General features: G+C 44.4%; 3 protein-coding genes and 1 long non-coding RNA gene across 7 annotated transcripts in view; 3 read left to right on the forward strand and 1 right to left on the reverse strand.

Moving 5' to 3' along the window:
- On the forward strand, window positions 1-27,857 carry LOC135388879 (uncharacterized). The gene is made up of 5 exons (XM_064618738.1): window positions 1-43; window positions 6,480-6,673; window positions 25,024-26,101; window positions 26,464-26,811; window positions 27,500-27,857. Exons 2-5 carry the CDS (start codon window positions 6,594-6,596, stop codon window positions 27,755-27,757), a joined length of 1,764 nt encoding a protein of 587 aa, XP_064474808.1. The 5' UTR covers window positions 1-43; window positions 6,480-6,593; the 3' UTR covers window positions 27,758-27,857.
- LOC135388878 (DNA helicase MCM9-like) overlaps window positions 1,342-27,858 on the reverse strand; it is a 50,744-nt gene continuing 24,227 nt past the window's right edge. Inside the window, exons 1-18 of one of the 4 annotated variants that reach the window (XM_064618733.1) lie at window positions 19,289-19,468; window positions 18,752-18,846; window positions 18,557-18,653; window positions 18,353-18,494; window positions 18,177-18,282; window positions 15,043-15,225; window positions 14,451-14,604; window positions 12,954-13,083; window positions 10,853-10,999; window positions 10,679-10,742; window positions 10,485-10,594; window positions 9,337-9,483; window positions 9,187-9,267; window positions 7,118-7,253; window positions 5,632-5,731; window positions 3,776-3,876; window positions 3,531-3,692; window positions 1,342-2,446 (exon numbers count right to left, since the gene is read on the reverse strand). In XM_064618733.1, the coding sequence (XP_064474803.1) occupies window positions 1,428-2,446; window positions 3,531-3,692; window positions 3,776-3,876; window positions 5,632-5,731; window positions 7,118-7,253; window positions 9,187-9,267; window positions 9,337-9,483; window positions 10,485-10,594; window positions 10,679-10,742; window positions 10,853-10,999; window positions 12,954-13,083; window positions 14,451-14,604; window positions 15,043-15,225; window positions 18,177-18,282; window positions 18,353-18,494; window positions 18,557-18,653; window positions 18,752-18,788 (2,916 nt within the window). In that variant the 5' untranslated portion in view covers window positions 18,789-18,846; window positions 19,289-19,468 and the 3' untranslated portion in view covers window positions 1,342-1,427. The other 3 variants (XM_064618734.1, XM_064618735.1, XM_064618737.1) reach the window with 3 other exon arrangements.
- LOC135388880 (uncharacterized) lies at window positions 12,660-15,301 on the forward strand. The gene is made up of 3 exons (XR_010421525.1): window positions 12,660-13,090; window positions 14,459-14,523; window positions 14,834-15,301. It is a non-coding gene; the product is annotated as an uncharacterized LOC135388880 (long non-coding RNA).
- LOC135387497 (isocitrate dehydrogenase [NADP] cytoplasmic-like) lies at window positions 21,553-22,933 on the forward strand. Its single transcript, XM_064616670.1, has one exon. It carries the CDS (start codon window positions 21,647-21,649, stop codon window positions 22,895-22,897), a length of 1,251 nt encoding a protein of 416 aa, XP_064472740.1. The 5' UTR covers window positions 21,553-21,646; the 3' UTR covers window positions 22,898-22,933.

Raw genomic sequence — 27,858 nt, forward strand, 5'->3', positions numbered from 1 at the left:
CGGCGCTGCAGCAGCAACGGACACGCGCTGAGCCAGGGCAACTGTAAGTGTTCGAATTTTTCGAGTGATAAATTTTTTACGTTGTTTAGTTCAACGTGAAAAATACAAAAATTCGACTCTGTAAACAGCATAGCATGTAGAAAAAGGAAGCAGAAACCCAATTTGATCGAATTACATTGGTATGGGAGAGAAGGGGATATTGATGTCTGATGCGAGTTAATTATTAAATTAGCAAAAATTAAATTGTCAAAATCACCCTCCTGTCATTATATGAGTGACCCCACCTGAATGATGCAAACCCTATGGCAAATGTGCCACTATAATACTCTGGATAGGTGTAATACTTTCCTAGAGGTAGGGAGTCTGACCTAGATTGTGTCACTGGTACACTTTTTCAGTAATTTTCCATGTCCCACAAGCCTTTACACACAATCAAGGCCCTTTACTATTCCTCTGAACCAAATTATCCCAAAGAAAGTGACCTGAGGGCCAGAGGTTACTGAAAGCTTCCCCACATTCCCTCTAGTTCAGCATCCTTAAAGATGAGTCATCCCATTTACAAGGCCTTTGTCCTCTCAAAGACTGCATCCAGTGAAGCAACTCCTCTAGGCACTTGCACAATGGACGATCTTGCAATACCGGACAGCCCATTTCTTATCGTCTGGCAGACTCAACGAAATCAGGACTCTGCCACGCTGAGAGCAAGGTGTCCACTGTGCTCGATATTGATCAGTGCTATCCTATCAGATTGGAGAGCCTATTCTCATTTGCCAGCTCCCCTGACGACTTGCATGCACTACAGGACTACCACCTTTGAGAACATGTTAAAATATAAACACGTGACATAAAATGTGATTGGAGAATAACTGTCTAGGTAATGCACAAATTTAAAAAAATTTCTGCTCCCCCCCCCCCTCCCCACACCAATCGAAGTTTTATATGACTAGTATTACCTATTGAATACACACAAGTATTAGTATTGTAATAATGATTTCTGGGAAGCATTGTATTAGCATTATAATACAAACTATGAAATTTCTGCCCACCCCTGCTATGTGGTATGCGAGAACGTTTGCAAACATGCACAAAACATGAAATGTTTTGCAACTTGTAGTGACAAATAGGTATGAATTTAGAGTCTGTAACTCCATGCATTAGTCATGTCAATGTATGTGAATGTGTCATTATGCATACATAGCTTTGAAGTAAACAACCTATTGTGTAGATGTGCATGATGTGGCTGCTTGAAATTTCACTTATCTGAATACTCTCCTGCAGAGGACAAAACTGAGTGGACAAATGAAACAGGACATTACTGTACTGTAAAGCTACTGTAGGTGCTGTACTTTTTAAAATAATTTATTGCAATAGTCTTATAAAATACTAACAAACAATATAACAAAAACAACGATAAGGAATGCCAACTGTCACTTTCTTTTCTGTCTTTTATACGGAACGGAAAGATCAACTTCCCACTCCCAATCATCGAACATGTCTTCTTCGCTACACAGTCCCTGTCCAACATCAAACAATTTTTGCAGCTTCGAAGTTTCTGAATTTGAACCCGACGCTGAAGTTCTGACACAGTCACTCACCGAAGTGTTCTTTGCATTAGCCTTTCTGGAAGCATTGTTGGAACCATTACTGCTGGAGTTATTATTCACACTTTGTATGCTCTGGTTTGAAGGGCCAGCACAACCATTATTTGTCCTTTCCCTCGGAATGCACCTGAATCGTTCGAACTTCTCAGCCATGCTCGACGCCTTCGAGGTTGTGGGTGCACAATCGGGAACAGGTGCTGGCACTTTTACAGCAACATCATTTTGATCATCTTGAACAGGGTGAACAACATTGTCACTCTGTGTTAAGTTGCTCGCATCCTTGCTAATGATGCTTGTCACATTGTTCCGATGTTGTCCTGGAGATGTACGCTTAAACGAAAACGATTTTAACATTTCTTTTACATTGCTGGCCTTGCTCCTTGACTCTGCTCTTTGTGGGGAAGATTTTTCGAGGCGAAACGCAGTGGAAGGTCCAATGTTAGTTTCAGCGCACTCTGGCACGTCACTAGACACTGCAGCACTTGGGTTGTCACTACTGCAATGTCCATTATGCCTCTGTTCCAAAACATCGACTGCTGTATCTTCAGAGGCTGGCTTATAGACAGGGTCTTGCTTGGATGTCAAGTTTTTGTTCATCAGCTGCAACAGCCTCCCTGTCCCCTGGTTCGCAGGCGTCTCATTTTCCTTACCTTCAAAACATGATTGTAACAAACGTTTTGGGTTCTCTTCTTTCTTCCCTGCACATATATTGCCTGTGTGGGCTGAATGTGGTTGCGACAACTTTCCGCCCGTTCTGTCAGGCGGATATGGGTCATCCGCGCTGCAGCGGTCAAGCGCTTTTTTCAACTCCTTGTGTAATCCAAGTTCGGTTAGGATTGTTTTAGCTGCAATAGACACAGAGCGTTTGTTGTTATACTGCCGCAGAAATGGCCATTTTTGGGTGGTTTAGCAAACATATTTTTGTTGCTGACAGTATCACTTCAAAATATGTTGCTATACACGAAAATGTAACCAACTGAATAATTCCCTATCGGACAATGTAAGTTTCAGAAACAAAGCTATCCATGTATTTCCAAAATTAATTTTGGAACACAAAAAAATCTGTTCATACAGAAACCTCATGAAGATACGCCTGTATCTTGAACAAGAATATCAATCTACAAGTTCCAAAATATACAAAATGTGGCCAATTTTGTCAGAAATAATATCCGCAAATATCAACACTCTGGATCAAGAAGTTGACGAGTTGTGGAAAATGACGTCAACACCCATGTTGTTCATGTAATTGAGTGGCAGAGTTCACTGAAGGAGTAAAACAGAAATGACGAAAATAATTTCCACAGAAAACATTAGTTTCATGCTCAACTCTCCTGTTCTTGTGCCACGCTTTGCTATTTCGGCACATTTCTATTCCTCCCGGTTAGTTTTGAGACAGGAAGTACAGTTGCGATGTGGGGTAGTTGGTAGCGGTACATCATAAAAGCAGCACAAGAGACGAAAACATGGGAGAACTTTACAGCACCACTGCTTACTTACAACTAAAGATGTTTACTAAGGCACAAGGTAAGGCACAACAGCCCCGTGCCTAGACAGGTTCTTACAACAACAAAAGCGACTGCTTCAGGGTAGTTGGTGTGTGCAGTAGGGCAAAAGTGGTGCATGTAGGGCATTTCTGTGGTTGTAAGATCCTTTGCAGGAGAGGAGGTGCGGGGGTTTGTTTCTGTGGCAGCTGAAAGAATCTCTGTTGGGGTCTCATGCTCCACGTGAAGCCTGCACTTCTTTCGTGTCCCAGCTGATCTCTCTTTTGTATAGCATAACACTTTCCATCTGCAGAACTGGGGACATGTACATGCTGCTACTATTGCGTATAGTGCACACAAACATGCTATTATTTCATGTGTGAGTGCCCTACGCAAGGAAGCTACATCCAGCTTTACACCCAGCCTTATGAAGTGAAGGCATGTATACCTTGTTCCTCGTAGTCCAACTCTGGATCTATAGCAAATCTAGTGTGCAGAGTGTCGATGTTCTGTATGAGAGCCGATCGCTGCATCGATGACTCCACAAGCGTTACAGCAACTACAGCATCTTGAGCAGTCACTTCTTCTCGGAACATTAACCTGGCATGAGCTGAAATAATGATAAGACTTCGACAGGAATAAATACAACAGATAATAACGTATGGAAGAGGTAAATCAAGAGGAAAGAATCACCTTGGGAGAGCCTGATCAAGCTTTCCAGGAGACGTATGGTCGTTCGAGCAGCACTACGTTCCGACGCTCTTCTCTGGCGTTGGTAATATTCTTGCAGAATGCTGGAAGTACGCCAGTATGTGAGCCAGCAGGCCAGAACAAGTTTGTCAATGCATCACCTAAGCATGAAGCAGACATCTGCAACTGCTCGGGAGCAATAAAAACTGAGCGGTAATTAACCGAAGCGCACACTTCGTCAACAGTAGAACCTGAAGTTTTAGGGTTTAACCCCGATTCTTCCCCGAATTGAAGGTTGCCTTTTTAGGGTGAAACCAGATTTCTACCCGGCAAGTTACCCTCACTGAGACATCTGAAGGAATGCACACTAACTTGTTCGGCAGCAAATGCAATTACATCACCGTTTGTACCAAACAAGTAACAGTTGGTTTGAGCAACTGAGCCTGATTTCTCCCCGAATTTAGCATACTGGAAGTTTCTTCACTCGAATTCACATGAATTTAGAGCACATGTTCATTCACCCAATTTTTACCCCCCGAATTTAGAAAAAAATATTTTGCGAAAACTTCATGCTCTAGTCATCAGATTTCCACCTAGGTAACTTTGCAGGTATGCTCACTAGTTTCCACTGACAGAAAAACTGCATGAAAGATACAAAGGTGACACAAGTGCTGTACCAAAGCAGAATAACCAGAGGCTGTACCCGCTTTTGCAAACGTGCTTCACAGATCATGCCGTGTGGTTTGTGTGTGAATAACTGCTTACCAACATTTACTCACACATGTCTACCTTAATGGCATAAGCAGAGATAGAGCTGTTGGATATCTTAGACAATCTCTTTTGATTGCAGAGGTGCAGACACCTTTTGTGTCTTTATTCTGTCAGTGGAAGTTCATGTATCTAAAACATTAGGTGAAATACTCAAAACTCATAACACTGAAGCTTTCTAAGTTCAATATGTACTTCACATGAACAAGTTTTCACGTAGTGGACCACGCTTCATCAGGTACATAATGAATTGGTGGAACTCACAGAAGTATACATGGACACAAAAGAGAAGGAGAGAGATATCGGAATAGAGGGTAAGAATGCAAGGGTTGAATAACAAGGGAGATCTTCCTACCATCCGTACTACATTCTTCTTGTCTGCTTAAACTGTTTCGGTTCAAAAGAAAAATGAAAAACCATAAGACATCACCTATTAAGTATACATATTAACCTACTTACATATTAAACTAAGCTTCAGTGTTGTTGCTTTGAGTGTTCTACAGACATCTTGGACTTGATTCACCCTGCACCTGCTCTGACATTAGGTGAAAATCAGACACCACTAAGGGTCCAAGCCCTCAAATCAATTAAACACCAGTGCATATGTACATGGGGTGTATCTCCACTGTGTTAGAAATCACACACGCACTTACTTAGTTGAACACACTTTAATACACGAGTTCAGCGTTCCATTTCAGCGTACCAAAAATGCGGGCCCCCTACGCCGTGCTCCGTGAATGCACGCAGCAATTCCGCATCTTCTCTCGTTTAATGTCCAACGTCCCACAACTCCTTCAAACCCAGGCAGCTTTGCCGGCGTTCTGGCATCTCCGACGCCATCTAGGCGCTTCAACACACAACTGTCTCTTTCACGCAAGGGAAAGAAAGAGAAAACGTCTACACCAGTACAGCTAATCTTGAAAGAATGGGATGTCTTAGACACCAAGGTACTGCTACACTAAGTAATACTAGCAGATGTGGCACAATGTACAAGCTTGACAAGCTTATTTAATGAGAACAGTTTTCGTGCATGTGTGGTGCTACTCTTGTAAGTCTTGGTAATGTCACTGGGTGAAAATTCTTTAACTTACCTTTTAGCGTCGTCTGTCAGCACTGGGTTTAGAGCTTTGATCATTGCAAAATAGCATCTCATCTTGCTAATGCTCCACAAGCCATCATCTTTGTGTTCCTCTGAAATAACATAATGTGAAACACATTGTGCTCACAATGACAGGAAAATAATCTGGTCATTAACACCAGGAACCTTGCATTGAGAGAAAATAAAATAAATACTTCTCTGGCGGCATTCTCATGCTATAATAAAGAGAGAAAAGGATGCGTCTTTCGCAAATTATGCAGGATGATGGATGTGTTCCGAGTCTTTTATAGTATGCATTTTACATCAAACTCCACAATACAACGTGTCACAATTCATGACAGGTGTGCCCTACTGCATTTCTGCCCCTTGCTTCAAGGCAATGCCAATGTCATATCCATGCATAAAAGTGACCCAAACAAGTATCCCTCAATTTCTCTTACTTCGATTCCATGCAAAGTCGTTGAACATGTTCTAGCTTCCCGTGCGTATTACGTACGACTAAAGTCCCTAGCTTTCTGTGGTGGAAAATGAACATTTCCGCAACGTTGGATTTACAAATCTGCAGCATTCCGTGAGTAACAGAAAACTCGTCACGCGCACTTTCGAACCTTTCGTAACTGTTCAGTGCACAAAAAAAAAAAACACTAAACTCTGATAAATTTCTCTCCGGGCGTTACTGTCGTTAAATTTTCTTCCGGTGCGGCACATTCATCCATAAGTGTCAGCAGTATCAGTCGTGTGAGGCACTGCAGTCGCGACTGATTGAGTCTAACTAGGACGCTGTGTTTTCAGGTTGTATGTTTTTTGAAAATTGCGGGTAAAGATCGGGTTTTATTTCAGGAACCGTAAAACAGAGTAAAATCTGTCAATACTGGATGGAAAAGCAGATTTTCGGGTGGGAAAAAAAAAAAAGAAAGAAAGAAGAAGCACCTCTCACATTTTAGATGAAGTGAGATGCAGAAGAGCTGTGGTGAGTGTCCAATGCCTAGCGTTCTCCAGCCCCTGCACTGGTGTCTGGATTGGCATTTTGCAAGGTAATTTTCGTTTCTTTTTGTTCTTTTTTTACCGTAAGTGATGATGATGATGCAAATCGGGGTGCAAAAATGGGTTTTACCTTAAAACACAGAACCCTAGGTTTAACACATGAAAATGTCTCAGATCGATTCAAATCCTTACATAATTCCCTAATAGGTATATCGAATATTCTGCGAGAAACATACGATTCTCCGGGAAAGCACTGGTTCCGCGAGACACAGCCAATTCAGTGAAATTTCGTGGATTTGCAGAAAGCTAGGGGACTGTAATTACGAACCATCTCGAAACAAAAAATGGTGTCTCTAAAATCCGCATGGATTTGAAAAAAAAGTATAACTGCTCTTGTGAGCAACAGCTATTCAAATTAGCTGCTGATCTTCACAGTTCTTGCACTCCGAAGGACAGACTGACAGCTAATTGATTGAGGACAGTTGAGTACTTACGGAGGGGGTCATGACCAGATAGAAGGAACGAGGACACTAAACGATCCCAGTCTTCACTACGTGTGTCTTGTAGAACTAGCACTAGGTCAAAACGACTCAATAGCGGACTTGCAATACCAATGTTCACATCTAATTCCTATAAAGGAAAATATGAATGAGACACATGAGCAAAGCAGAAAGCATTCATTGTGTGAGGAAGAAGATAGCAGACACTTAGTGAAAGGGACTGTGTTCTTCCTGCACAGTCACTGCTCAGGAATACCCCTTGGTTATCTTTGTGCAGACAAAGTGTGTAGAATGCTTTTGCTCCTGCTCAGTGGTGCAGCCAGTGGGGGAGAGGGGGAGAGGAGCTTCTGTGGGGCCCAAACGCTTACCTTGATGTCTAGGGTGAAAGACATTAGCCAGAAAATGTGGCCCACTAATCCACAAGCATTCCAAAACTATGGCTTGAACAGAATCACCCATGCTTGTGCAACCCACTACCTACTATATTATAACGACCATGTCATAATCGGCAATCCCTATGAAGAGCTCGTCCACACGATCCGCTAGGAGCACTACACATCGGCCTGCGAGATCTACATCATGATTGGACGATGGAAATTTGAATTTTGAACGCGCAGAAGCGGACGTACAACTACCGTAGCAAACGACAGCAACAGATCCTATGGAAAGGCATAGAATGATGATGATAATGTACTTTAGAAAGAAGCACCCCTGGTGGGACATCCACCGCTTGTACGACGATACTTAGGCAAGCTGAAGCACAAAGTATTGTAGAAATTGAGGAAGCAATAACAGGGCCGATGAGTAGCACCACTGCTAGCCTCCTAATGCGGCGCTGAAAAGTGGTGCCTATGAAATGGTCACTATAATTAGGGCCTGACTTTTTCGGGTTTTATGTTTGGCCAAATTCGGGGGGTAAATATTGGGTGATATTTTTCATTTGAAAATTTGGGTGTATTCGGGTTAAATCCAGTTACGGCATATTCTGTCATCAGGAATTCGGGTGAATTCGGGTGTATTCGGGTGATTTCTTTTTTGTTTAATAAAGATTTGTCTTAACATGGAACTAATGTTTAGCAATGTTATGAAACTTTATTTTAGTGCAAGCTTATGAGCGTGCCACGTGACCTGGATGTTTTCGGGTAGATTCAGGTTAAACCCGAATTTTACAGATTTCGTTCAGGGGGTAAATATCGGGCGGATACGGGTTTAACCCGAAAAAGTCAGGCCCTAACTATAATCAAGCAGGTCGTGGTGCAACCAAACCGATGGGTAGTTGGCCACGTTACGTGCAGTAGCACAATTGAGCTACCTACGAACAGATAAGCACGTCAAGCTTGTCTTTCACCTCCCTGCTGTCTTTGCGCTGCCTTCGTCCCACTGTATTTCAATGTCAGATCTTTCATCATGCTACTTCTGTATTTCTTCATGGATTGCCTTTGTATGTGCTTCATTGTTATGAGGGAGAGGATTAAACGCGTGAGGCTGATTTAAATTTTACAAATCGATTTAAATCAAATAAGTGTGATTTCTTTTTATGTATTTTTAAAACATGATGTTTTTGCAACCCTGGGCAAAAACTACAGTTTCAAAAAGCGTCTTATTGCTACACACGGCATTACTTAACATGTTTAGTATTTGAACTAGTTTTGTCGCTCCATCATGACCAGGCACAAAAATTCAATAACCTATTACCCAAAACTCACTACATTCAATACACCTATACTGGTAGTAACTCCACCTGTAGCTCCACTGTACTGCGACCTAGCAAATTTCTATTTTCTTCGTATTCCTTTTGTTTATCACCATATCACCAAATATTGTAGAGTCGAACCTCAATATAGCGAAACTCACGGGGAACAGGATTTATTTTGTTGTATCGAGTATGACGAAATATGGCGGCTAACTGAGGCAGGGAATACAAATTATTTCGCTGTACCGCAAATCTCGTTGTATAGCGTTTTTCGTTATACCACTACAGAGGTTTGGCTGCTTATCCGTTAGGTGATTTAATTACGACAGGGAGCAAACTTTCCCTTTAAAAACAGGACAAACCGTCTTACACCACTTGCCGAGCAGGAGCCCTTTGGATTTGTAGCCGCCAGGACAGAGCAGCGGGTGCTCAGCTTGCTCACAATACCAGCCTGTCAAATGCACAAGCAGTGGCATTATAAATGTGGCTACTGTAGAAACTATATTCACGCTGTCATTACCTTAGCGATGCTCAGTGTTTGCTGCTCCATTGCTTCATGGATGCTTCCACGGTCATGCTCTCTGATACCGTTAAATTCATCGATACAGCAAAGCCCTCCGTCGGCCAACACCAGTGCACCGGCTTCTAGCTGCCACTCAGACCCATCCTGGATGGTATAAAATACAGTTCTTTCTTTGTAGCCTCAAAGGGACACATCTGAGCATTCTGATTGTGCATCAAGCACCAAACCTATGATTGGTATTGCCTTCTCTGGGTCAGTGGCGGTTCCAAGGAGGAGGGGCAGTCGCCCCCCCCAAAAGCATAGCCTTGTCCAGTTTTCGTCTCTTCCTCAAACTTTTCTCGCACGAAATCCTATCACTGGTAATTTACCAGTTTACCAGTGATAGGATTTAGGATAGGAACAATGTAATATCATTGCAGGGTGATTTCAGGCAGGATCAGGCAGGGTGGTCCGGTCGACCTCTCAGGTTTTTTCATTCCAATATATATTGAAGCCTGGTGCTTAGGACGTGCATTGCCAGAGGAAATAGCTGAAAATATCGTATAGTTGTGTTTTAAAAAATAATGTTCAAGACTGAAGATTTTGAGCACTGCGCGTCCTCGAATTTTTCCGGGCTCTTATCTTCGTAACCATTAAGGCCATGCATTTAATTTTTGCCACTCTTATTGCCCATGTGATGCTGTACTGTTTGTTCTAGGTTTTGCAGGTGTACTGATAAAAAAATCGTAAAGTCGCCTCATTTGCAAAAAATTTCACTTTTTTGGCGCATATCTGCTTTTCTGCAAATATACATTGTTCTGTTCGTCTTTAAACGCTCTCCCCATTCATATAAAAGAGATTGTTGGAAAATCTCAGGCATACTTCCTGACGTGCATTTAGTGAAGGGTGGTAAGGCAAAAACACGCAACTTCAGCAGCGTATTTTCCATATTCGCCCACTCACTGGCAAGCCACACTAGAACAATTTCATAAAAACTCATGTTTATCTTGCGATATGCATCCGTGAAGTGCACAGTGAATGTCTCCACATCAAGATGTTGTAACAGTGCACTGGATCATTCCTCAAATACTGCTTCATTTATCCTAATTTTCGCACTTACCACATTGTAGCTGCAAATACTTCAAATAATTCTTAATATACTGTACCTTCACTGCAGCAGCTGTAAGCCCAGCACTAGTACTCCCAATGCCAGTTGTGAGGACGGAACGGGAGCTCATCTTCGAAGCGTACTTGAGAAATTGAGACTTTGCAGTCCCTTAAATTAATTACAACATGATGAGCAAGTTTCTTTGTGGGACCCTAAGGAAAGAAGCTGATGTGCAAAAGTTCCGACAGGTACCTGGATCACCAACCAATAGAAGGTGAGATTCCCCTCGAATCTTCGTTCCATTGTCAGCGGTTCGCTGAAAGCATACGTTGCAGCGATGGTATAGGGAACCTCGTCAAATCACTGTGTGACTTCTGTTCCGAACATATCGATCAAAGACTGAAATGAATTCGAATGGACGCTCACCCGCACCCCTCCTGCAAGCACCAGAGCGACTGCCAGCTTCACGAGGAAAAGACCATACACTTGAGGACAGACACTGCACAGAATTTTGTTTCTGCCCACGAGTGGGAACTGCCTGTGGCTTTGCCAAAACTCTTCAAATTCTTTCCTCTGCAAATAGAATACCGTGAATTTATTAGAGGGATAACTCACTGTGCGAACATCAATTCATAGTGGTTTTGCTTCCACTAATTTACGAGGACCCAGATTCTATTTTTTCCCCCTGCCTCGAGTTGGATAATTTATTATCAACATTATAAATCTTACGATTCCACATGATTTCAAATTCCTACACAGAGAGACGCATGCGTGGTGTCAGTGTGACATCATTATGACGACGCGTGGGCGTTTCCTATCACCTGGCTTCAACAACTGTGTGAATGTCGGTCACTCCTGCAAATGGGATCATTACTTAAGGCTCTTTGCTGATGTGTAGGAAAGAGTGGCTTTTAATTTTTCATCATTTGAGTTTGATTTGGGATTTTCTGGAGCAGAGACATCTGGGATCATACTGCGCCGCACTAATTATGTCGGTTAGTTGTCTAAGATCAGCTGGATTGATTCATTGTCCATAACGTTGTATCACTGGGTGTGCGTCCGCCTCAGGTAATGCTATGTAGTGAGCAACGTATGGTCAATTGAACCTCTGTATGCAATAAGGGGATAAGCCGAAAAATCCCAAACTGAGAAAAGGGGCCTCATCTGATGGTCAGTCCCATTGACACGCATGCATTTCCCGTTTCTTACCGTCCTGTAGCAGGTCAGTAAATTGCAATATGGTCCTAAATTTTGTTTGGCAGGTACATACTGGTATGTAGATGTCATTCCAGCAAAAACAGTAAAAAGGGGATAAGTCGACTTATCCCCTAATTGCATAGTTGTCACCTCGCATAATTGCAGAGGTTCAATTATCAAGCCATTGTCAGTGTTTTTTTTTTTTTGTTTTTTGCCTTAGGTAATGTATGTCACTGTCACTGAGGTGTGGAACTTTGGGTACCTCCAGGCGAGGGAGTCATGAAATATTCCTCTGTTTCACATTGTGGAACTTCAGAAGTACACCTGGCGAGGGGATCACCAAGCCCTATTTTTCATCATTTAGTGAAACAAATCTGGAAGACGGAAATTCTTGACAGGATCTTTAAAGGAGTACAGAGGGCCATCCAAAACAATTTCAGATTAAGACATCTGATGAAAGTGTGTGTGTCATATTACCAAATAGCGCGAAAGGTTTTGATGTGTGCAATTTGTTTCCCAGAAAAAAACTCACATAAACATAGCTTCGCGCCTTCACCCTTAACTCGCCACTCCAGCTATAACTAGAATGAGGAGGTATGATGGCATGTCACCGATGACGGCATAAGGAGACTCGTTCTGGTTTGGCGGTCAGTGGGGGTCAGCGCCTTGTCCCTTTGCCGCCGTAAACCTGTTTTGCCAGTTTTCCCGTAGAATTGGGGACAGAAGGAGCGGCCAAAGCATTACCGAGCAAGGAGAAAGGCTGTATCAGAACCCCGAACAGCGGAGTAGCAGACGACAGCGGAGTAGCAGACGACATTTCTCTAGGCCAATCAGCGAGCGTTCTCCTTATAGCGTCAGCGCGAGGTTCCAGGCAGATCACAGGCTGGTACTGCTCTTCACCACCGTTGCGCACAGTTGCTTTTTGTGGCGTATTTTAAACTCAATTTCTGCGATAATTATGACTCTATAGTGCATCTTATAGTGCATCTTACTGGCCTACTTAACAGTTTTATAGGAAGAAAAGTGGGTGTTAAAAATGACTTCTGTGCTACTTTAAGCACTCCACAGAAGGTTGACAAAATTTTAGGCACCTCCCATTCATGCGGTATCTTCCACAGGGCGGATAAAAAACCACAATTTATATTGGGTAACCCCGTAGGGGGTGTTAATGGCTTTTCATCAGAATATAGGTCTTGGCAATCTTAGGAGTTGTCTTTGTCCAGTGTTTCACCGACCGCACTTACGACTACGTCACTAAGGAACCATGACACCAAGCTCAAATGTGTTCTTTTGTGGGATTGTGAACCGAAGCAGTTGATACAACACTCACTAATTCAGCCGACACTTCCGTTGAAGTACACTGTGCTTGTGCAACTTCAACGTTATGGGCACGAAACACGAAGCTGGAACCTGGTCGTTGGCCTCGAGAAAACCGGTGTTGTCTGACGAGCACTACTCCACTGAAATGTAGGTATACTTTAGCTGCATATTAAAAGTAGGGCCTGACTTTCTACGCCTGATATTTATCACTCCCCATTCAAATCAGCAAAAACAGGGTTAAAACCGATATTTTCAATGGGACCAGGGGATCCGAAGTCATCGCAACTAACTTTGGAAACTGTGTTGTAAGTGAATAAATATACTCATGCAAACTGTCAAAACAGAGACCCTGCTGCCTCTTATAGCGAATTCAGCTGGTTGTTTTCATGCAGCGCAGTGTAGTGTGCCAGTGTGGGTTCAAACTAAAAATGAATGAAGAGCGAACGGAAGGACCAATGAAACGCGATGCACGTTGGATTGAAGCTGCCGTGTGACATGCACACTCGAGCCGGTGCAACTTTTTCTGCACTACAACGACCAGCTGAATTCGCTATTAGATGCATGGACTAAATATTGGTACTCTGTGTCTACTGGTGTGTCATGTGTATTAGGCTGAGTAAACTGAAGAATTACACCCGATTCAATCCGATTCAACCAGAATGGGGTTGAGTTAGGTTATGTTCAACCCGATCACAGTCGAACCTCGTTAATACGACGATCCCCGATTTATGACTGTTTTTTTCTGGAATAATTCCCTCCAAGTGGTCTTCGCATGTAACCCTTGTTGGTTAATACAACATTTTGTTTATATGACGATGCCCGGTATTTTCTGCACAACATCAGCTTCAACAGCGCAAGTGGGACATTTGGGCGACTGGAGAAGGCCCATTTTACAGAGAAGTAGAGGTGTCCTGGTGGCATTAACGCGTAGTTGGTGTAGAATGGACGTTTCTTGACGCGTGCAGTGGTGACAAAATAATACGTTTATTGTTTTGTGACCTGTCACAGTGTCACAGTGACCTGTTGCAGTCATACGCCATTCATCGGCCATGTCTCAGAAGCGCAAACGAAAAGCGCTGACTGGCGGAATGGAGAAGCGTCAGATTCGAGGAGCGATCATGCACTCACACGGATCTCGCAGACTCAGACTTTTTGAAGAAATAAAGCGTCATGTATTCATTTAAAGCGCCTCATTATTCGGATTATGTTATTGGCTTACATAATTTTATACTTTTTGAACCTTGCGTAAAGGGTATGGTAAGACTCGTAATATGTGGTATTAGTTAATATGACAACTCGCTTTATGACCAAAATCCGTGGGAACGGCCATAGTCAGATTTTTTTTGTTGTCATTTTTCATTGTCAGATTAACGAGTTTTGACTGTACACCCGAATTATTGAAGCCACAATATAACCCGACATATTGCCCCCGATGTTACTGAAAAATATAACCCAAAAAAGTCAGGCCCCAATTATCAGTCATATGAAAGGACTTAAGAAAAGGAACCTTATCAGGACATCCTGTCCTGGCTTGCACGAGTCCACTAGATCGTCTTCCAGGATCACCCACATGTGGCCAGGTATGATCCCTACAGCTATATTATTCACCTTCTCTTGCACAAGAATTTCTTGATAGTCTCTGCAGTGTGACAAGTCAGTAACTGGAATTGAAAGGAAGGATGAATTGAATGAAAGGAACTGAATAGTGAAAATTAACGTAACCTTTTGGCGAACAACATGACAATCAAAGAAGAGCATACATAGACCCTTGTGTTTTTTTCAGGTTTTATATTTTGAACCACGGGGCAAAAGCTTAGTTTCATTCAGGAGCTGTAAAATAGGGTAAAAAATCAGGAGGAGAATGACATAAAGGCACCTCTTGCATTTCAGATGAACACGAGATGCTAGGCAGCTGTGCCGAGTGCATAGGTTTCTCCCGCGTCCTTATTGGAGGCTGAATTTGCACTTTGAAAAGTTTGATTTTGCGGTTTTTGAGGTTTTGCCCCAAGTGAAGATGACGCAAACCAGGGATAGAGATAATCTTTAGCAGGTGTAGCATTAGAACACAAGGATCTAAGCACACAGGATAAAACAGTCACCTTTTGCGGTTGGTGTGAACCTTGTTCCATTGCAACCAGCTTCACTGGGGCACAGCGTAGGCATAGAATAAGAGTAGTACATCTGAACATTTGCTTCGATCATGAATGTGTACCCGCACTTGCTGCACATGTGCTCCTTTTGGTATTCAAGAACTTTCATGGTGGTAGCACGAAGTACAGTACCTAACGATGGAGAAAATACTATTAAAAGCCCCTTCTCATGCCCCTTCGATCTAAGCATAGATGCTTAAGCATCACACAGTCATGTCAGTAGTATATTAAAGAGGCAGTGAGGACCCCCTCCACAAAGTTTCCGTCCTTGGCTACGGTCTGTAGTACAACAGATAACGTGTGTTCTCACACAAGAACAACGATCATAGCTGCCCTGTAGTGTAAGAGAGAGGTCTTTGTCCTGCACTTCCTCTGGAAGCCCTTCCAATTTTGTCAAGCTACATTTACATGAGCACGACACAATAGATGATTTTAAAAAGATGCGCGCCGCACAAAGCAGTATGGGAACTTTGAGGGACACTGCTCTGTCGTCTGCTTCTTTCTTTTCTTTTATTCCGTGTTAGCGCCGCAAAGCAACTGTGGCTATCAGCGACGTACAGATGTGGACAGATGGAGAGAAGACAGTAGGAAGGAGTGGGGGACGGGGGTTAGTATGCGTCCTGAGCAGACTTCAGGGGGAACTGTGCCGACATTCGTCTGGAAAGTCTTCGGGAAAACCTAGGGAAAACCTCAGACAGTATAGCTGGTGGTAGGATTTGAACCCACCACCTCCCAGCCTTTAGCATGACCTTGGCTACCACCACCGAGCGGGACGCCTTAACCCACTCGGCCATGCAGCTAGTTGTCGTCTGCTTCGGTCATGGTTTACCCTGGCTGACGCTGCTGCTGCACACACCAGGAATGTTGTTCTTCTTCTTCTACCTATGCCTTTGGCCATCATGTAATGCTTCAACGTGCTCTAAGCCCTTGCGTGCAACAGGTGGCGCTTGCTTTTCTAAAAAAGTCTAACGTATCGAAACCAGCTTTCGAATCGAATCTGCCCATGTAAACGGGTCAATTCACTGGGACAGCATATCGTATTCAGTTTGCTAGAGAGGGGTGGATTGAGGTGGAGAATGTGCATTAATATAGTTAAGCATTAAGAAACAGAAGATGTGCACAGAGGAAATAATCATAATCATAATAATAATTTGTGGCTTTACGTGACAAGACAAGTATGATCATGGGCGACGCCACAGTGGTCAGTTAGTGAATTAATTTTGCCCACTCGAGGGTTCTTTAACGTGCACAGAACTCTCAGCGTATGGCATAAAGTATTTAACATCCCTGAAGTAAGAAAAGAGGATTATGGGAATTGTTCGCTGCGGGCCAGTTGCGTCGTGTGCTACTGCCAGTCGAATTGACAAAATGACGATATTAGGGAGTTCCCAGCCGTGCGCTGTTTTGGACGTGTAGGTTAGTCTGCACTGACAGGAGCAGCAGGGCTTGCATCCATACTGCACAGTTCTTTCCCAAGTATGCACGAAAATGTGGCATAGATACGACGTTTTCCCGTTAGGTGCGAAAGTGGAGCAACACCGGAAACAGCAGTACGTATTAGCGGAAGTGCCCATCTCGCTTTCCAATATGACACGGCGTGGTGCAATCTTTGCGCTTCACTCGATACACATCCATGTACCGTACCGTAATTTCACGCGTATAAGCCGCAGGACCCGTTTTTAGGAACATTTTGAAAATGTTCCAGCAGATAAGCAGCGGGCAATAGGACGTGACTGAATTTTGCGGTAGACCAGTGGTGCAGATGTAAAATCAATTCTGGTGTCGGCATGGTGCACGACCAAGGAGGTCAGTTCTAGCATGGGTGTAGTGTTCTACTAAGATCAGATTGTGCCCTTGTTGCGTGCATTTCTGGATCGACGTGTCAGTGGTCTTCCCGATCGACGTGAATCACTGTCACCCATTCGGGTAAAGCTGCATGGGGAATGTACCAGGAAGGTCAGTGTACTCGAATATGAAGGCACCCCTGTTATGTATCGTTCGTGCACTGGCGGGGCGGTGCTGTTCCGGAGACACTGTCGGCCCTTTCGTTAAAACTGGGATATGGAGAAAATACCCGTGGAAAATAGTCATCAGATAAGCCGCACCGGCAAAAGAAAAAATTTTCGCATAAGCAGCGGCTGATACGCGTGAAATTATGGTAAACCGTGGCACATCGTCTTCTGTCCGGTTTGAACTCGATTTGGTGCGCCTGTGCCGTATTCATGTAAACACAGCTTCAGAGAGCGTGTAAGTGAATGAGGGACGTTGATGTCATTGATGTTGTTGTTGAATATGCCAAAAAGTAGAGCAGCGCATTATCCGTAGCAGGAGAACTTTCATCAGGAAATGAGACCTTGTGGCTGCTTCCTATGCAGATGTTATGCCACAATATCCCCATTACATCACGCGCCAGGAATTCGAGCAGGTCCTCAAAGGTCATGCTGCACTGTTTATGACTGGCTTTGTAAATTAAATTGTGCAGTGACAATACACCATTCAGCAAAAATAGTTTGAATTGATGGACTGCCTGATGAATGAAGAAGCGTTTATAGAAATGGTAAGTGTCATTTTATTACTCCCTTAAATTAAGCTTGCCAACATAAGTCCATGCAGAAAGCCTGGGTGAAGGGGTGGCAGAAGCAAGACAACAACAACTACTACTACTTTATTTTAAGATGAATGGGGAGTTTCATCCCCAGGGGCAATACTCTACCCCATTGCTGGTGGTGACGTGGGGAATGAAATAATGAGCCTCTTCACAAGCAAGAGGGAGTGTTATGGGTTCCCAGGTTTGTACATTTTGTCTTGTGTCCCCCCAAATTTCATCCCCACATAGGTAGTAAATGCTGTCACTGCTACGTATGGGACGGCAATCAAAACAGGCTGCTGCCCAAGTTTCATAGTTAAACTATTGTAGTTAATTGTGGAAAAAGTACTTTAACTATGCACTTCATTTTTCATCAGGTAGTTTCAAATACAATACTACTGCGCAAAAAGACACTCAAAAGAGCTCAACTAGATGTGAATGAACCACTGTTAATCACTGATAGTGTATGCAAGTGTACGGTAAGTTGTAGTTATACCTGAGATTGCTTGAAATTTTGCAACATTTAAGCATCTTGGCAGCGAAGTTGTTCGAATGAAATGGGGAAGGTTCACCAAACGCATGTGCAAATGGTCCTTAAGGCACTGAAAACATAGAAGTATACGTATATGTCTGTGCACAAAAGCTTTCAGCTGTTTCGCCTGTTTGTATTACCAACTTCTCCTTTGTTTCCGATAGGTCGTAGAGTTCCTGATGTGCCGAGGAAGCTGCCATGTCCATTAAATTTAGTATCTTCAATGGGTCACTAATCAATGCCTCTCCAAATTCCACACTGAGGTCCATCAGAGTCATGCATCTAAAGGCAAAGGGCATGTTAAAGCTAACTGACAGAAATTACGAGAAATGAACAGAAACTACCCTGCATATATTGAGTAGTGTCGTCGAACATCATCAGCTGCTAGCACGGCCGCAAGATCATTGCTGCAGGTTTCTAGCAGATACGTCTTGAGTAGCTCTGAAATACAACACTCGTGTCAGTTGTTTTGCATGCTGCCAAAGAATATACGAATGTGTTGGTAAATTCTGTGCAAAAAAAAGAAAAACACCGCGTACCAAAATGAGACCTGTCTGTTGGCGATAACGCCGACATATTTTGCTTTCCAGCTCCTCAGAGTTCCTAATCGGATCACAGCATGTCTGATATTGGCCTGGAACCATAAAAGTAACACATTGCAGAGTATACAGTAATCACGTCTTTAATATCACGCGAAATGTGCATTATTACAAAAGTGTGAAGCGCTACTTATCAGGTAGTTCGAAAACAATCCAAGAAAGCTTGTTGCAAAGGACAGAGAAAATGATGGCACGATATAGACAATGTTGGGGCACATCAAAGAAAGGAGGGGGTCCTAACTAAAGAAAGAAACTAATATGCAGCAGGAGGACAAACAGATGGAAAGGATTGGACATGCGGCTGTAAATGTAAACTGACACAATTCCTTGCCAACATAGGTCGTTATTATTATTCTTTTCTTCGTGGCAGTTGGCATTACGTGGGAGAGCACTCTAAAGAAACGCATACCCATTGGTTGCGTGCCCTTAGAACATTTGCATCGGCAAAACACACGTCAGACAAGGTTTTCGGCTCACCTAAAGAAGGTGTTAACAGGCGATCTTTTCTGTCACATCTCACTTGTTAAATCCGTAAATAGCCCACATGTAAACTAACAGTAAGGTTCAATATTCATAGAAGCTTATGAAGTGCAAGACACAAAATAGTGTTACAGAGAAATAAAGCAAAGCGAAACCCGCGAAAACATCGAATTTCGATCGGCGACTCCTAGTGGAAGAAAACGGAAAGTATTTGATGACGATGACACTCCGATCGAGCAGTGAGCAAGTGATTTTGAGGACCCTGCACCATATTTGATTTATATTTATTGGTTTATTGTGCAATATGGCGCGAAGAGTGCTACTGGATATTGTCTAGAAGGTGGAATTTTTGTTTTTGAAATACTCTGCAACATGTATAAGTGGTACCGGGGTGGGCGGTGGGTGGCAATCATGAGGCAAAACTCAGGCAGATTTATCAGAAGGCCGAAACTCAAATGGCCCAAAAATCAAAACGCCGAAGAATCAGAGGGCCGAAAAGTCAGAAAACCGAATTATCGAAAGATACGAAAACTGTTAGTCAAACTGCGATCTAAAAAAAAGGAAAAGAATAGCTCTACAAGTTAAGCAGGATAGCCTTGTTGTGGATTAATACAACAAATAAATTATTTCACAGAACTTCGCGTTAATAACGTACTTTCGATCACTTAGGAGAGAATAAAAAAGGAAATGCAGACTTATGAACCATTGTGTTATTGTATGTGTTTATTGTACACAATGGCAATAAGTTAAAATCAAAATTATGAGCTATCCGATGACATTTCCCATTCTCATCCCATTTTCAACAACGGCTTCGACCTAGGTCATTCCTAAAACCAGTTCCCCGTCATCAGCTCTGCGTCAAAACCGATGACTAGGGTGAGTAGCCGAGTGAATGATCTGGGAAAAGTCATTCTGGAAGAAATCGTATATGCGCTCCTGTGTCTGGGGGCAAGCGTGGCCATTATACAGTTCTTGAAATAGAACGGTACAGAAAGTTGTAGGGAAAGCAAAAGAAAAAAAAAAAAAAAACGAAAAAGAAAGAAGCTCGACAGATCTTGTCATAGAGATCCTATTCAGGGATAAATTAACGATCTGGAGTAAAGTTTATTCTGTAGAGCAAGCGATTCAGACGTTTGCTTGTTCAAATAACGTCCGGGTCACCAAATGTGGAGAAACACCACCTTCTATACAGCTCATCCAGTGGCTGATACAAGTAATTCACTGGCATTCACCTTCCAGGCACTTTCTTCTTGTAGTAAACATGTTGTAGATTATTGTTTCTCTCTCTCTCTCTCTAGCCACTCTATTTCCACGGTCTGGATGGTGCTATTCGGCGAGCACCAAATGCTATGCATTCCAATTATTTGATTTCTAATACAAGAGCTCCAAAACTTTTTCACAATCTTATAAGAAGAACAATCCCATTTAGTGGGCATTCACAGGAGTGTTCACCCTAGGTCTTCTGTCTCTTTGGGCTTCCGACACTTCGGCGCTACGATTTTTCGCTCTTTTATCTTCCGGCCTTATGATAGCGTTATGATTTTCGTCCCTTTGGGCTTTCGCCTTTCTGATAGTTCGGCGTTATGATTTTCGGCCTTTTTATAAGCTTCCGTGGGCTGTGCGCTGCGACGTGTGACGGAGGTCGTGTACGGGCACAGCAGCGACCTTGATTGAGAAAGCGCAATTTCAAAGTTAATCTTTCGTTTCTGGCAGGGGTGGACCTAGACTTACCACGATCTAGAGTCTCGACCCTCACTTTTGGGAGTGGGCGGTTTCTCTCTCCAAGTGCGTGTAGTGGGTGAGGGGAGAGAGGGAAACCGGTTTTTTGGGGGAGGGGGGGCTCATCTGGGCAGATGTGGGTCCATCCCCAGGATCTGCCACTGGTTTCTAACGCCCTTTACTGTGATGTTAGAGTTGATCCCATAAGGGCATGCCCTCGACACGCATGTTCTTGTGTACATATGTTCTTGACACGCATATGCATATAGGCTGTGCAAGAACCCTGGAAAGCCAAAGCGAAGGGCTTTGTGCGAGTGAACATGCCTTAACTCGATTTCCAGACTTTGGAGGGCAGTGGTAAATATGCTATACATGGAACACTTCGCTCCTTTGAATTAGTTATTGGATTATCCGATGCTAAACCTTGTGCAGAACGCCTGATCTCGTCGTGAAAGTCGGCTACGTCAAAACGAAATACACACGAAAAAGTTTGAACACCCAAAAACCAGATACTAAGCAACTTGCGTAGCTACACAAGCTACGTGCACGTGCACTCGTGTCGGCTCGTGATATCATTCTAGTCAGACGAAAATCTCTCCCATGCAAGCGGCCTAGACGAGCGGGCCAGACCGAACCATGGAGAAGCTCAAGTGCGGGCCAATCGTCGAACTTCGCGGCGACGACATGGCCCGCGTTGTGTGGGACCTCGTCCGCGAGAAGGTCGTACTTCCCTTCGTGAACGTCGACCTCAAGGCATTCGACTTGTCGATCGAGAACCGGAACCAGACAAATGACATCGTAACACTTGAAGCGACGGACGCCCTTAGAATTTACAACGTTGGTGTCAAGTGTGCCACTATCACTGCTGAGAAAGATGTCCTTGAAATGTACCACCTGAAGAGAATGTTCAAGTCTCCAAACGCTGCCATCCGCAACTGCCTCGGTGGGGCTATCTTCCGTGAACCAATCGTCTGCAAAAATGTGCCTCCTCTTGTTAAACAGTGGCGCAAACCCATTATCATAGCAAGACACGCGTTCGGGGACCAGTACAACTGCAGAGACTTCGTCGTTCCTGGACCTGGATCTCTGGAGATTCGGTACACGCCTGTAACGGGATCGCCTTACCACATCAACGTGTGCGAATTCGACGACACCCTCGGTGTAGCAGCTGCTATGTACAACACTGACCGCTCGATCACGGAGTTCGCCTACAGTTGCTTCCAGTACGCTCTTCAACGAAGCTATCCACTCTACTTGAGCACCAAGGAGACGATCCTCAAGAAGTACGACGGAAGATTCAAAGACATCTTTGAGCGTCTCTACGAGAAAAAGTATAAACCAAGATTCGCAGAGAAGAGCATCTATTTTCAGCACCGGCTCATGGATGACATGGTAGCGCGTTCCTTACGAATGGAAGGCGGTTTTGTGTGGGCTTGCAAGAACTACGACGGTGATATTCAAGCGGATTTTATTGCACAGGGTTTCGGATCGCTGGGACTAATGACCAGTGTGCTCATCTGCCCAGACGGGAAAACTTTGGTCAGCGAAGGAGCTCACGGCACAGTAACTAAGCACTACCGACGCCATAAAGCCGGCCTTGAGACTTCCACCAATTCTATGTCATCTGTGTATGCTTGGACTAGAGGGCTCACGCACCGAGGAAAGTTGGACGGCCAGCACAAGCTCGTGGCTTTCGCTAAGGCCCTCGAGAGGGTTTGTGTGGAGACCGTGGAAGCGGGCTTCATGACTAAAGATCTGGCGCTATGCGTGAAAGGCTTCGGCAACGTGGAGCGGAAGGACTATCTCAACACCTTTGAGTTCGTGGATAAGCTTTCTGAACGCATGCACGCCAAGTACAAAGAAATGTTCACGGAGGAGCCAACGTAATGCAGGGCGTGTAAAATAAAGAAATACGAACGAGTTGTTGTTTTGCTGTTATTCAACACACAGAACCCTGCCATATGCGGGGTGGCGTACCTGGGGGGGGGGGGGGAGGTCGGAGATTCAACCCCCCCTCCCGAAATCGTACCCTTGGTGGTGCATAGGGACACGAGGGGGAAATCTTCCTCCCCTGTGTAGAGTCGCCATAGACCCCCTCTCAAAGTATTTTCCTCGTGGTTACTCCACTGTCTAGCTTTGTACCAAAGACTAAACTTTCATGCAATAAGAGTTGGGATACACAGCCTTACTCTGTGAATTATCACGCGTATGTGGTATAGTTTGGAAACATGCCATATTTCCAACCTAGGTCAAACTAGTATATATAATGCTTTATTGCGCTCCCGCTTCTGTTATAAGGAACGACGACAAAGAGCAGCATAAATTGACTGGACACATGACAAAAAGAATGGAACCTTCCCCAGGGTGTCCTGAATGCGGTCACGACGAAACCCTCCAGCATTTCGTTCCCGACTGTAGTACATACCGCCGCTTCCGCCTACAGTCCCTCACCCTTCCACTGCTAAGGTTCAGCGTGCCTCTCTCATTACTGGCGTTCGGTGCGTCCCATACCGGAAAATGGAATCCCGTCATCGCTGATAATCTCATTTCATTCGTTGCCGGCTCCAACCGGTTCTAGCCCTTAGTGTCACTATCACACTCATGTCATAATGAATTAGCCCTGGCCAATTTCCCTTGCGGATCGCGGCCCTCTTCCTGGGGAGAAGAAGAAGAAGTCTGTAACCAATCTTTTGAGGCACACACACAACCATTATTCAACATGTTAGATACAATTTGAATATTGTATGAATACAGATTTATTGCAATGATGAAGTTTTCCGGGAACCCTTCACTTCAATGACGTATGCCACTTAGCAAAAACCATTAAATTATAAAAACACGGCATAGGGAAACCTGGAAAGTTCCTCTTTCTCGGACATCATATGGCTTACGTACACTTCGGCAAAGACTCCCAATGCTACTAAATAAATACAATTTTTTTCTTTAAACATCCGGAGCTGATTAAGATAAATAAGAAACATTTTCGCATATATTGGGTCGAGAACGTGCTGATATAGGTAATATGTCGTTACTTTGCTGTTATGCTAATTTTATATTTCATTCTCCATTCATAGTATCCCTTGTACCTCCCTGCTACCATTTGTTAGAGCCTCTGACCGGTATGGTAGTGTACCCTTTGTAGTGTACAATGCAAACGTTATGTTCACGTTACGTGTTTTTATTGTTGTATTTTGCGGTGCATGGTCTTCATGTATGTATAACGTATACTATACTTGGTCTTGTATATTTTCGTCATAACAGTTGTAAATTTACAGTGTTAGCGCTGTCCCTGCCATGTTCCTAGCGGTCCCCGGATGTTTTCAAGCTACAGATCAGTAGCTTTTTATCCGGGGCCTACCACCGTCCTATGTGATGAAAACTGAGAAGAAAAAAAAAAAGAAAAAAGAAACGAGCTCAACAACTCCCACCATCCCGCTTGAGGAGCAACAACAACAACAACAACAAGTATAGGCAGCACGTGGATAACTGCTTGGAAACCATGCGCCTCCTGCGCGTAACTCGAAGTGCCTGTCTATCACAAAAGGCCGTTCCCAAGCAGCACAATGTACTGAAAGTCGAGTGCAATAGGGGTGGACGGGTAGGTGGAAGGCCTTGAGCAGACTCGTGACACTAAAGAACATTGATAAGATACATACCGTCCACCCCTATTGCACTCGACTTTCAGTACATTGTGCTGCTTGGGTTATTGCTATACTTTGGTTGTCCTTCGCAAAGCTATGGCCACGTGATCGGCAACCGTGACAGGGCAAAATTTAACTGGTTACGTTTTTGATGATATCGCCTGGCTACATACAAATACTATCAGTTTTTGAACTTATCGTTGTCGCGGGTCACTTGAAGGAATTCTTAATTTATAGATGTGGCAAAGCTTACGCTAAGGACACGAACTTAGTTTATAGTGGATATCGTGCGCTATGATACAGTTTCGTAGTTATATACGTTGACGAGCTTTATTCAGGAGCCATTATTTCATGCCTTGTACTACTCAACAGTGCAGAGGAAGAAGAAGAGGGCTTTGGCTCGCCTAGTGCTTCCGTGCGTCAACGGCTCGACCAAGGAACGTTTGCAGACCTTCAAACACTGCCCGATTTCATTTGTGATCTAAAGGCGTGCGTCCTCCGTTGCCCAGAAGGAATGGCTCAGGTACACGACTTACGATTGGTCAGTATGCGCAACCAAGCCGTTGATCAGGATACAAACAGTTATTGGTACGTACAAAATCTGCCGATGGAGGTTGCATTCGATCAGCTTCAACAACGGGGAGATGCACAGGCGATGTCCAAAGCACCTCATAGCCCCGCCCAAGAAAGGACCCGTGGGGCTCGATACGATGGCCAATGGTCCATACCAAAGGCCGCCCAGCCAGTCAGCGGACGTAGCGGCGATGGTAGCGCGCTGGGAGCCATCCAGGGCACTGTGCAAGGAACTGCGCAAGAGCAGCAACAGTGGGTTAATCCCAGCGCGCTCGAAAACGCTGCTGAAGACAGCAAGCAGAAGTACGCGCGTTTGTCTGCACCTGGAGCTGACCAGTTGGTTGTTCAGGGGCATCTGCAAGCGGATAATCAGGAGACGTGCGTTCCTGGGTACTCGCAGTACTACGCAAAGTACGACGGAATCCAAATGACTCCAACGTCAGTGACAAATCACGAAGCTGTACAGGAGCCACATAAAACGCACTCGCACAAGCGAGTGCAGCAAGCTTATCACCCTCAACCGGGAAATCAGCTGAAATCAGAAACTTCAAAGACTGAGCTCAGAAAGCGTGCAGCAATTGTAAGGGGACTTATGATCACGACTGTCGCAGCGTTGTGCTTGTTGCTTGTGTTCTTGTCCGTAACACAAACGACAGCGAAAAAGAGATCGACGCCAGAGACACTCCCCACTGACATAGTGTACGAAATGTACGAAAAACATGTAATCCCGAAACGAAACGCGGCAAGGATTGTGAAGCTGAATGCAACTGCATATGTGAGAAGGTTGACGACCTCCCATACCAAGTCGGCAGCCAGCTCTACTTACGTTGTGAAGGGCGAACAACCATACCCTCCGTCGGACAGTAAAGAAGCAGTTGTAAGCACATTCAGTTGTCTGGGGACTGAAACGTTGGGGTTGACCCGAGGTAATTCTATTTCCCGGGAGCCGGTGAGGGTTGCCCAGAGTGGTCCCTGACCACTTCCGCAGCTCCAAGAAATTTTATACAACGCAACCCCCCTGATTATCCCTAGGGTGTCCGTATAGGCTAAGGAGGGAGCTTTGTTCCAAAAGTACCCCATGCCCATGAACTTAACGGCCGAGAATGGGGTTTTGCTTCTCCCCACGGTAGATAATTTACCGCGGTACGACGCTATACCACGGTAAAGCCAGGGATATCACTAAGTGCGATAACGTTTGGACGGTGACTATCAATGACACGTGCACGTTTCATTCTCTAGATCGATGCTCGCTGCTTCCCTGTTTACACCACCTATTGCACGAACAGAAGGACGAAATTCTACTTCGACACGAGCACTGGCACGTGCGTATCAACACATGAGCACCGCGTCTCTCGCAGTGTCTGCAACCATAGCCCCAACAAGTTCAGAACACTGGAAGGCTGCACTAGAAGCTGCATTAAGCAGAAGGTGCCTTTCGCGCAATGCTTCGTGCCTGCTAAATTCACCACTTGTACACAGCAGTACGTGCAGCAGAAGTGGTGGTATTACCACGGAGGGCGTTGCCATCAATGGACATTCAGTACTGGAGAGTGCCCGCTGTCAAGTAGAGCGTACCGTACATTACAGGCAAGTGCATTACATATGACTTTCAAGGTGATAGGAATGAAAACTCCGAGACCGAGGAACACGGAGGGGTGACACAACAATCTGTTGTGTCGTCCCTGAGTATTCTTCTATCTTGTGGTTTTTGTCCCTATATCATGTCTCCATCAAGCGAGCCTGGGTTCTGTGTCTCACCCGTGTACTGCGGACGTGTGTACTCTCTATACATTATAGACAGTATACACGTCCACAGTACATGAGAGAGTATACAATATAGGACGTGCCGAGAAAGGTAGCCTTTATGCTTTGTACAGTAAAGTCTATACTGTACAAAGCATAGCACGTACTATACCGCATGAAGATATCGTACCCACCAGGGACGTAGCCATCGAGGAGGAGGGGGGGGGGGGCTAGGAGGTTCCAACCCCCCGAAATCGTACCTTTGGTAGTGCATTCGGGAAAGGAAAACAAGGGGGAATACTCCTTCCCCATGCAAAGTTCCCAATGACCCCCCCCCCCCCCCCCGCCCCAACATCATTTCTGGCTAGCATCTTGGTACTTACCTACATAGGGTGTTTGCCCCTGAATTCGAAGAATCGAGAGTTGGTAGAAGCTCCTAGAATATACGCATATACTCTACTGGCTCTCGATACCGTCACGCATGTTCTTTGCCTTATTGTTATTATTATAGTATCACATTCCTCTCTCGCAGGACTGCACGGGAAATTGCTCCTCTGTACGGATGGGGAGCACCTGCCACCAGCCCAACGGAAGGAAATGCTTGCCTCATGAGCTCAAGTTCCCGTACTTTGCGGTCAAGCAAGGTGACGGCAGCTTTCGCTGCGAAGTGGCCGACTTCCGGAACTTGCATAACCACAATTGCCTGCTTGGGCCGAATCAGTTTGCTACAAGCAGTGAGTGTCAACGGGCGTGTGGTTCGCCACGAATATATGATACTGGCTTTGACTAATCATTGCCCTTCTGTGTTATGTTCCATGCACTCACGCCTTGGCAGAAATGACGAAACAGGTGTCTAGATTTCAATAAAGTCGCACAATTAGAATTTTACAA

Source organism: Ornithodoros turicata, chromosome 3 (assembly GCF_037126465.1).
Source record: "Ornithodoros turicata isolate Travis chromosome 3, ASM3712646v1, whole genome shotgun sequence".
Classification (NCBI taxonomy): Eukaryota; Metazoa; Arthropoda; class Arachnida; order Ixodida; family Argasidae; genus Ornithodoros; species Ornithodoros turicata.

What these genes read in the sequence shown, in the direction of transcription:
- LOC135388879 (XM_064618738.1), top strand. Translation starts at nt 6,594, where the DNA reads ATGCAGAAGAGCTGTGGTGAGTGTCCAATGCCTAGCGTTCTCCAGCCC. An exon ending in CGGACAGTAAAGAAGCAGTT is followed by an intron (nt 26,102 to 26,463) that starts GTAAGCACATTC and finishes TTCATTCTCTAG; the next exon opens with ATCGATGCTCGCTGCTTCCC. An exon ending in GAGCGTACCGTACATTACAG is followed by an intron (nt 26,812 to 27,499) that starts GCAAGTGCATTA and finishes CCTCTCTCGCAG; the next exon opens with GACTGCACGGGAAATTGCTC.
- LOC135387497 (XM_064616670.1), top strand. Translation starts at nt 21,647, where the DNA reads ATGGAGAAGCTCAAGTGCGGGCCAATCGTCGAACTTCGCGGCGACGAC.